Source organism: Pieris brassicae, chromosome 9 (assembly GCF_905147105.1).
Source record: "Pieris brassicae chromosome 9, ilPieBrab1.1, whole genome shotgun sequence".
Lineage (NCBI taxonomy): Eukaryota > Metazoa > Arthropoda > Insecta > Lepidoptera > Pieridae > Pieris > Pieris brassicae.
Window position 1 is genome coordinate 4,024,109 of NC_059673.1, and position 11,785 is coordinate 4,035,893.

At 34.1% G+C, this 11,785-nt stretch overlaps 1 protein-coding gene across 1 annotated transcript; it reads right to left on the bottom strand.

Annotated features, from left to right (window-relative positions):
* Positions 1-4,013: 4,013 nt before the first annotated feature.
* Positions 4,014-4,822, bottom strand: LOC123714141 (heat shock protein beta-1-like). Its single transcript, XM_045668305.1, has one exon. The coding sequence runs from the start codon at positions 4,783-4,785 to the stop codon at positions 4,081-4,083; it is 705 nt and encodes a 234-aa protein (XP_045524261.1). The 5' UTR covers positions 4,786-4,822; the 3' UTR covers positions 4,014-4,080.
* Positions 4,823-11,785: the final 6,963 nt, after the last annotated feature.

Here is an 11,785-nt window from a genome sequence, read left to right on the forward strand (position 1 = left end):
ATGGCACACAACATGTGCCTACATACCAATATAAACAGCACTGTTACTGTGTGCAAATACATAAGTACATTGGTTTATATGGTCTAAATTGGAAGCACTGTTTGTGACAAACTGAAAAGCATTGACGGAATTTATTATATGTTACGATTTTTCCAGCTATAAAAGAACCAATCTGTAGAACCAATCTTGACTCGCTATACAACTGAGAATTTTAAAAGAAGTAGTAAAATGTTGAAAAAACTATTGAAAGTTATTTGCGCTGTGTAAAATATACCCATACACGAAAAAAAAATATTTACACTAAGACGATTTTTAATTTACACAAAAATTTGCTAAAGCATACATAACATACAATCGCGCATCTAGGAAAAACAATTATAACCTACAGCTGCCAAGGTTAGTGTTGTTTTTACGTATACATAGGTAATTATGTAAATCAAAATCTACTTAACTCCTTACCAGAATGAAACATGAAAATCATTCTAATAATAATCTTAAAATTTCTTCATTGATCTATAAAAAAGTATCGATAGTTTTTCTTGTTTTTTTTTATTTAACTACTTGTACAACTTTTAATAACAAACTGTGCCTCAAGACGTGGCACGGGCATCAATAACAGGTTTCTTCCGTCGCACTTTTAAGACTAAGATAATAAGCATGACCTGTTTAAATTTTTATCTTGTTTAATTTAAAGAAAATAGTAATTAATTTTAGTCGTTAATTCGTTTTAAGTATTACAAGTCTTTATAATATATGAAATTAATGTCGAAGCAACACAGTAAACGGAGAAATTGTGATCTTTTTTCCAATGTCAGATACATTTTTGTATTTTTTAAAATACATAAATATCCAAAATAAAAAATTGATTTGTATACAATCCGGATTTATTTTCAATAAGCATTATGTTACAACCGAAAATTTTGTATCGGTTTACTGTAACACAAGACAGACTTCTATTATTGTCTTACACATTACGAGTAACAGTTATTATTTTAAGGCAGTACATAAAAGGGCGAATTTTTGACTCGACAGGAATTGTCCAATTTTTTCCAAATAGTACATAAGTATATTTTAATAACATAATAAGCACACTAATCTCCTCCTAAAATAAAACTCTCTTTGTAAATATATGTCGTTAAGCGATCCAACCGACGAAGAATGACACAACATTAATAGTACATAATTTATACATTAGTGGACAAGGAAAAACAATTATTTCATGACAGACGCATGAGACAGGGCTCACTCTCTCAACTGACAAAGACGTTTTGTAACGTCCCTTGTAAGCCTTCAGCTTTCGTTGAGTTACAAAATTGCTCTGCAGGGGCACTACAGATAAAGATTTGCGGAAGTCATGACTGGCCGGCGCAGACCTACTAATACACAACATTTTTCTAAAACAATTAATGGCACATAAGGCAAATGAGCAGTCACTTAAGCGTTAACCGGCGCCTCCCACCTGCGCCGGCGCCTCACGCGTATTAGTTTTCTCTTCTCTTCAAGTCGTAATGGTTAGAAAATTAGGTGAAAAGAATTGTCCTTCTGTCTTGGCATATATGAAATACTTGAATATAGCTAAAGTATTAAGTTAATTTTCGTTGTTGTTATAACATTAAATTTCTGTTTGGCATACAGATTGGTATGGTTTTTATTGATTGTATTCTCGAGGCTTATAGCGCTGAATCCTAGCCAATTCATATCTGTCTGAAAGGAGAAAAATCGCTCTAGAAATGAAATGTTGTAGGCTTAAGATTTCCTGGACAGCTCAGGAAACAAACTTGCCGAAGACTGGGGAGAGAGGAGGAAGTTGTGCGGAGACGACCTTCAGAAATTAAGAGTGTAACTGAAGACTTATTATATATAGATTACTTTTTAGAAGAAAAGTAATTAAAATACAACATTTAGACGCACGTTTACAATGGGCTTTAATAATAAAAACATTTCAGAATGAAGCAGCCATAAACAGTTTTATAGTGTGCGAGTAATGTGCTAATATTAGTGATTTACCCGCCCAGGCTTTGATGTACCATCTGCTTGATAACTTCATTATTTATCTACTTTTTATGACCCGACACTACGGTCGTATTGAAATTTATAATCATCAACTTATACTACATTTCTTTTGCTACTATTACAGTATTTATTTAATGGTAACAATTATGCGAATATAAAAATGATAAATCGATTATCGTCGAGTAGGCGTCGGATTGAGAACGCACGCTGCGGCTGAGTTCCATCATCGACGTCGAGGCAGATTGTAAAATTCCTTCCTTTCCATCTCTACTGGTGACCATTTTGCCGCGTATCACCTCCTTGTAGAACCAGAACCCAGTAGAGGTATTCCCATATGTATATCTACGATATAGGGGCATTCAGGAAAAGAGCATACCATTCCCATAAAGGTCGGCAATGCACCCGCTAGGTCCCAGCGTTGCAGGTAAGTGCACTCTTATAAGATTTATAATTCATATTTCAACCATATTAAACAAAACCTATATATTTTTATTATGTTATTGTATCGCGTGCATGTTACTTAAACAGCTTTAAAATATAATAAAAAACGACATTTGATACTTTATTGATATTAAAATACATTTATTATGATATGTCACGGGACCTAATTATGTGTAAGTACAAGGTGTACGACACCGCGGGAAACGACTAATTCAAATGGTGTTTTGGTTTTATTGTTTGGCATGCTATCTTTGATTGTGAGTCTTATGTATCTGACATACATCCTTGTGTTCTTTTTTATGTAAATGCAAATGGACACTAGGCTCACCTGATGATATGATGATACCGCCGCCCATCGACCCTCTCAACGCCAGAGGGCAATGAGCACGATCTTTTCTTGAAGGCACTTAAGTCGATTTGGTTCGGAAATGCTTTAGTGGGTAGCTGGTTCCACATAAAGGGTGGTGCACGGTAAAAACTGCCTTATATAACGCTCAGTTGTGGACATATGGTCGTCGTGGTGATACGGGTGGAAATTACCGACATCCGATGAGCATTTATTTATATCTAAAACTGGCTGGTGTAACTGTACACTACGGGAGTAAAAATTACCGGTGAAATGCCGGGATTTAAGCTAAGGACAAAAGTGTTGCGAGTCACGAATTACTAATATTGCATTATGACAAAATCCATTTATACTAAAATATAAATAACGTTAAAAAGTTACGTTTCTTATCACGAAACTCACAAATTTAAATGAATCGAAAATAAAATATTTTTTTCTCTTATAAAGTAAAATTAATTACCAGTAAACATTGTATATTAAAACACATCCTCCACAAATTAAACATTAAAGGTTTTGTATGAATCAATTAATATAAATATAAACATTGGAAATTAATATTTATGTAATGTATGTTTAATAACCCGCGATTCTGATAGATAATAATATTTAATTTAATCTCGATTTCTGTTTTCACTTTAAAGACTGGCTTGCAGGCTGACAAACAAGGCTTAGAAAGACGGTTTATTTTCCCTTTATAATACTAGATTTGTAATCACAGTATTAAAACAATTTATCTTGAATTAATCAAATGGGAGTCAATGTAATATTATTCTCTGTGGCCTGGTCTATTTCAATTCAAAACAAATTGTAATATTATTTAAAAACTACGCATTATAGCAGTATATTAAAATAACTGCTAACATTCTTTTTAGAGCCTCAAATATTTTTTTAATATATTAGAAAAATAATCTTTAAACGTCATGTCAGTTATGGGCGTTTTCATTAATTTTATTTCCTAATATTTTTGGAAAGTTAGAGTTAAAGAGGAACAAAACTCTTTTATGTTTATTGTGATGTATGTTTCTCACTTAAAAAAAACAAATATATGAAATCCACAAGCATAAATATAGTCTTTTTTCCCTAACTCTATTCATCATTGTAAGGAAATTTATTGAGGCCTATTCATCAGATCCCGCGAGTGAAATATCGCAAAATAACGCTCATAACTTATATTCTTAAAATAATTGGATGAGTTTACTAAACATAAACAACATCGAATAAATAACATTTATTTAACACACTTAAAGCTTTCACCAGTCTTAATATCACAACCCTTAAATTCATTCCTCAGGCTCAATTAATGCATAATCGATGCCGTTTCCATCCCCACCTTTGGTCACTTCGTTATCTTTAACAATCTTAGTAGTTGTTTTTAATTCTTTCTTCCTTATTTTACCAACGTGTGTTGTTGCTTCTACTTCTAATTCTAGTGGTGTTGGTGATGTTTCCTTGTCTACTTTCTCTGTTGATGTTTCACTTTCAATTACTTCGATTGGAACCTCTCGCTCTGGTGGTGGCGGTGGTAGCTCATGTTTCGGAGCGGAGATTGAAAGAATCCCTTTTTCGTTTAGAACTGCTTTTAGCTCGTCCTGTCTCGTGCCAGGTGGTAAGATAAACCGCTGCATGAAGTGGTTTGCGATGTATCGTTTGTCATCTTCATTTTTCACTTTATGTTTGCCTTCGACGATCATGTAGCGGTTTTTCACTTTAATTTTCAATTCATCCGGCTTATAATTACGAACACTGAGTTTAACGAGATATTGTTCTGAATCGGAAATAATTTGTGGATCTTCTAGCGTATCTTCTAGCTCCAGTGCTGCAGCCGCTCTGATCAGGTGACTCCAGGGCCAGAGGTAAGTGAGGCTGTGTGATAGATGCCGATCCAGCAGAGCGAATGGGTCTACATAATGATGTGTTTTGTATGGCTTCTCTTCACAGTGAGAAATGGTGAAGATTGCAGCGAGAATTAGCGCTTGTTTGTACATCGTGGTTGCGTTTTCGTATTATCTGAATGCTGGCAAGCGAGACGACGGGTTTATATAGATTCGGGCCCCCTGTTCTAGAATATTACGCGTTGAATGAGTTAAGTGCACTGGCAGGTGCGGCCAACATTTATGTGAAAGTGAAAATTGGTCATTGACTTTGTGAGTCATAACAAAATGCTTTGGCTTGTTTACGTTTTTGTCGCTTCGTATACTTTTACTTCCTAGACTCAGTTTTACAGCTTTACTCAGATAGAACAAAGCAGGCCAAAGAGCAGCGCATTGATATGCTTATATAACGTGATAGTCTGCCTGATTCGATTCAATAACCTATAACCATCAAGTTCATTGAGACGTAATTGGATAGGTCATCATTAATCTTATATTATATACATAAATATTATTATTACTAAACGTGAACCATAGATTGTCAACTCATGCGCCGGTACTGTGAGACCCACACAAGCACGTTTATGCCTGTGTGAGTACCGTTAGCAGAACTGCATAGTAGGTCACACGCTGGTTAGTAATATATTTTTAAATTAAGGATTGTTTTAGATTATATTATGTAGATTTGATATTGAAGGTAATAAATTCTTTTTGATAACAATGAAAGTCAACTTTATGTTAATTTTGCTTTCTGGGTAACGCGAATAAGGAAATCTCCAAAACACTAATATAAAATCCCTAGAAATAAACGCAGATTTCTCTTGTTTCTTCAGTCGCATTCGTCATTTCTAAAGGTTGTATTGGCACCAAACAACTTTCTCCAATCTCCCCGGTCTTCGGCAAGCCTCTGCGCCTGGGTAAACTCGTAAGGGTCTTGGTAGTTCCAGCGAGTATGGAATCGGCCTCTAGGCCTTTCACACTTCCAGTCACGATGAGTTTTTCTTATTAGGTTTCATGTCAAAAAAAACTCAAGATGCGTTGGTAACAAAGTGTGAAAATACGTATTTTTTATCTATAACCATCTTAGTATGGATTTGTTTGTTTTCTTAGCTGTCCAGGAAATTCTAAACTTCTCTGACACCAAAGCTTCCAATTCCAGAGCATCTAATTGCCACCACCCAGATTTTCGTATTGTCCAGGATTCAGCGCTATAAAGGAAATAGGAAATAGCAGCATCTCAACTAATTCCTTTTTTGTTTTTAAGTATATGTTCCAGTTCTATAATGCACACAACGGTTTTGTCACTGCGTTTTAAGTTATCTGGGTTCTTCTTCAGATTTCGTTTTCGCTTCCTCGTTGGCTGCTTATCAGGGACCGAGGTATAAACGCTCATATTTAATAAATAATATGATAAATAGCAACAGCACCTAATCGTATATAACTCCATTTAATCATAAAAATATAATAAGTGGAAATTGAAATTTCCAGAACTATTTCGAAATATTTGATTAATTAAATTCCACTGTAATACAATGTTATAACAACCGTGTAGTAATACGACATTTACTAGAATATTATTTGCTTTTATGGGCAGGGGATAAAATACCAACAAATTAACATGATTATATTGGTCATTGTTGCGTATAGACACATAGGTTTATTAATTTGCCAGCCTTTATGGATGTGATAGCTAATTGCTTGAAGCCCTGGAACAGTAGTGCATTTTTTTATATTATCCGTATAATCTACAACTCGTTGTATTAAGAGCTCCTTTATAATGATAAAACAAAAAAAAATATGTTTAAAGTTTTTATATGACTGAAGTAGCTTTAAAAAATTAAAAAGGGTTTCATCATTTCATTAAATGCTTATTTATGGTGCGCAATTTAAAGACATGGGCCTTCAGACACGGTTTTCTATGTATATTAAATAACTTTGAGGGTAGAAGCTTTTTGGTTTTCCAGCTTACAGCTAACAGCTTAATCACGAAATCAAATCTTCGAGATACCCAGACCAGACGTTTTACATATGTTTTATCAAGTTTGATATATTATTTAAACCACGTCACCTTACGACATATGTTACATAAATTATTCCTATTTTGTTTCGCTTTGACGCTTCAATTATATACAAAACGCTCTAAAATAATATTTGCTGACTCTACAAGTGTTTCCTTTGTTTGGGTACCAACTTTCACACGCCAATATACCCCCTAGCGATTACTGTATAACACCTAAATTGTTCAAAAATGATCAAGCACTTACTACGTTATTCTCGAAGGAAGGCCACACAAATCATCGTATGCGGGCGATCCAACTAAAAGAGTTAGAGCTGTATGCCAATAGCAATAGAGCTAATTTTGCAATGTACTTACATGGTGATTACTCGAAGTTTCTTGAATGTATACGTACACGATTGTGGGGGAGAACACAAGAATCTACCAGTTCTGTACATTTACAGTTTACGTATACTGGGCGCATACCTAGTAAATAATGCTTCAATATAACATAAATCCGGAGAGAATAATTGATATGTATTAAATAATAAACGAATTACTGGAAGTGGTATGTAGATTTCCTCAGACATAATAATGAAATAGTTATAATTATTGTTACATGGTATTTATTTATTTATTTGCTTATCAGTATTCCTACGGCTATTTATTATAAAATAAATCAATGGCGCTACAACCTTTTTAGGTCTATCCCTCAGATTTTGAATCTGTTTCATGATCATTTGTTGATCGAATAGGCAAGTAGGTGATCAGCCTTTTGTGCCTGACGCACGCCGTCGACTTTTTGGATCTAAGACAAGCCGATTTTCTCACGATATTTTCCTTCCCCGTTCGAGCTAATGTTAAATGCGCACATAGAAAGAAAATCCATTGGTGCACAGCCGGGGATCGAACCTCAGCCAACACTGCTCTCATTATACGAGGCTACTTAGTATACGAGTACAATATCTAAACAATTACATTATACCCAAAAGCCAACAACGGAATGCACATCCAAACAGAAACATTAAACACAGTTAAATTTTTTTAAACACAGTTAATAAGTATACAAAAAAAAAATATTGTAAGATGCATTCATAATATATTCAATATCAGGCATTATATCTAATAAAGTATACAGGAGTGTTTTTATATATTTTACGTACATTAAATATATATATATATATATATAATCTGAAGGTATACAATACAAGACAGAGTTACGTAAATAGTTTGTAATATATCGAGGAATTTAAAATAGTTAGGTTTATTGTCATCACAGTCTCGTATTTGCCACTAGACAAATTGATAATAGCTCTGAATGTTATGCTCATGCACGTGACCATATAAAATCGACCTTAGTAGGCTACAGCTGTCGCAATATGCCCTCTATGAAGGACATACTATGAGAGTCTACGTTATTTTTTCATCATCATCAATGGCTGAAGAGCCCCTTGTGGGCCTTTGTCTCCTCTAGTATATTACGTCATTAGGTCATTTATAATATCACGATCTTTCTTACTACAATATCGTCGGCTTTGAATTGTGTTCTCCCAAAGTTCACTTTATTGAAAAAAAGTCAAAGACATTGGTGGTAGGTGTTTTACACCCAAGTCCTTAGTTAGTTCATCCGTCATCATCAGTTGGTGCATGGGCGTTGATGATGCTGTTATTAGAGAATAAATATTTGCAATGCTGCTCACATAGCCAATCACTCACAGCTTTAAAGTTAATTGAAAGCTTGGGTTGTCTTACACACCACAACCAGGTTTATAAGTATAATATTTCGTGGAAGATAACAAAAATTACGTAGGCTAAATGGGGTAGGCACTCGACAATTATTGCACCAGACGCGAAGCACCTATGCCAATGCTTCTCGATTTAGAAATGAACTAGGTAATAAATTTTAGACAAAGGTAGTCTAGAGACTGCTAGTCCACTTATTTTTCCACCGTCTCAAAATTAAGAGACAGGCACAGTTGTTACGTTTGTTTTATATTAAATACAAACAATGTTAAAAGGATTCCTATAACTACCTCAAGGCAGTTATTGTTGTTGTTTAGGTGCTGTAATACCGGTTTGAGTGCGTGTAAACATTCCAAACGCTGTAGCGCCATGCCAGTGCACCTATAGATTTTTCAATATACGCAATTATTACCTCTCCACAAGGTGAAAGTAAACACCGCAAGTAAACCACCTCATCCAAGACAATCCAAACGTATTATCTTATCCTATTATCTAGATCCTATACATAATACCGATCTAGGCAACAGATAAAGAAATCCTAGAACAAAGATTATTAGACCAATAAACTATCTACCTTATTATTACGGGATTAATATTTTTATATATAAGACCCAATAAGGCGTGAAATGATGTCTTCAGAACATCTCTGTATCTTGTTGAGTGAAAGTAAGCAAGCTTCTTAGAAGCGATAAGGAAAAACAGTTTCGTGTTGAACGCTGCTTTATCCTGTATCTCCAACTAATTAAATTTCTTGTTTATTTTTGTATTTGTCTATAGAATTACGAGGGAGTAAATGAATCTCTGTAAATAGTATTTACAATAAAACTGTGATAAAAATGACTCGGTACATTTACAGCAACTCCATGGATACCTTACGCTGAGTCGATTTAGAAACCTTGTGTTAATTATTTGCTACTATTATGATTATTTTTATTGCCACATAATTATTTATTATTAAAAGTAGTCCCTTTAGGCAAGATTCCGAAGATACTGGCACTAATAATAATACATTTTAGGCGTTATACTTTAATCTTAGTTATTGTTTTTGTTATATTAATTTATGTTATATTAATGTCATTTGTATTATATACAACATTTCGGATCGAATATATGGCAGTATTTCATTATGTACATTGTACATTCGCGGATGCCTGGCGGACCCATACGACTTGGTGGTGCTAAATTGCGGGCTACTGGATAGTGAGGAAGTTGCATCGATCTGGTTAGCGCTTCGACTTCTTGTACTTAAGAATGTCACATGTATATCATTTCTACAACATATTTTACTAATAAAATCTGATTGTCCTTGAAACATGTGTGATCTTTGAGACCAAAATAAATAAATATAATTAAATAAGCCATAATTTACTAATATTTTAAATCTGTCTGCTATTATTGCTGTGGACTAGGTGGACAGATCACTTGGTGCATGTTACGTTAGTTAGGTAAAATTTCAGTTAACCTTGGTACCTTAGGACTACCAAACAATACGAACGGACATAAAAGTTGGAGGTAAAGTAATGTATATGCATTATGCTAAGTGTCAATCAAATTGTACCAACAATTTTAAAAATCATCATTCATCATATTAAACCGTTAACAGCTTGAATAAATCTAAATTAGCTAACTTCGTGAAACGACAAACTTAAATGCTAATTGATAAATTAGGTCGTATGTTTTTGCTTCACAGAGAAGGGAATTGACTTGTGATTGGATTCACAAAGTACAGCACAAGAGGGAAATGGGATACAAACTACTTAGGTTAAAATAATAGGAACACCGCACTCTTTTTTCCATCTTATTCCTGAACTAAATTAGCCCGTGACTTAGGGGCAAGATCTGCACTTAACCTCAAAAAATCGACGAAACTCAAACAGAACAAATTTACCTTTGATTAATCATTGTGATTATAATATTTATACCGCTGCACGCTTCCACCCTGAATCGAAAGTGGCCAAAGCGAGTTTTGGAATTTTTATGAGACATTTCATTCTTGATATAGGACCTGCAAGTCTAAGTTCTTTGGCGGAGCAATGCTTGAATGCAGGTGCGTTCAAAAAATGTACATCGAATTGACAACCTTTCGTGTTTTTTTTGAAGGCATAGTTTCTCCTATAGTTAAAAACCAAATGGAAGCTGATGCAAGCCTTGACACTTGGCCCAGTTGTAGGCACGTTTTATCATGTTGGAATATAAAAACGCGCATTTAACACATAAATTTTAAGTAAACGTTTTTATTAAAATACTTAAGATATATAATTTGCATAGCCTGAAAGCATGCATTGTGGCCTTAGTGTAGGTGCAAAAGAGAGTTATGGCCTGTTAAGATTGGATTACCACTAATTTGGAGTTTAGCCAAAGTCTTACATACTGTGCAGAACTTACAACGTGAACGTTAAATACTAGGAAATTATATGCCACCTCAGAAGAAGTATATAATATATATAGACTACAAAATTTTGTTGACATAATTTAATTTGCTATATTGTTTGGTAATATTCTTGCGAACAAATGATAAATTGTGTTTATGATAACGGTATAGATGCTTTACACAATTTTCACCGGACACAGTTGAATTATTGAGGCATCAGTGTGCGGCTCGTGCCCTGGAGGTTGTAGGTTACATCCCCGGTTGATCATTGGAATTTCGCTATTTGCGCATTTAACATTCGCTCAAAATTTGAAGGTAAACATTGTAAGGAAGCCGGCTTGCCTTAGACCCAAAACGTCGACTGCGTCAAGCACAGGAGGCTGGTCACCTACTTGCCTATTAGATTGACAAATGATGTAGAAACAGATACAAAAATCTGAGGCCCAGACATTAGAAGATTGTAGCGCAACAGATTCTTTTTATTTATAATAAATTATTTTATTAATAATAATTAAACACTAAATAAATTTAAAAAGTAGTAGTTGAAGTCATAATTTTGATTTTCACTGTTCTTGTTCTTCATTTTAATAAGTCAGATTTGTTCGAACACTCCAGAACGGATGTACTTGGTTTTTTATTTGCTGTATTTGTCTCTGAATACCAGAGTAACTATTACAATAATAGAAAATGTTCATTGGTTTGAGTCGGTTGTAACATTTGATGTTCATTCCGTCGGTACGATAAACTCTTCCCTCAAATCAAATAACGTAAATACGTCATTTAAATAAATAAAGGTAAAATTCGAATCGGGAAGATACATATTCGGATAATGTCGTATTTATAATGTGACATGTAAAATAATGTCAGTAATGAAAAATTATTGACATTTACTGCCTATCATTATTAACTTAATGAAGCAGTGAACTTAATATTTGTTATTGTATTCATTGTATTACTATCATCACTTTAGAGATAGAGATAATCTTAAACAACTTTACTCGTTC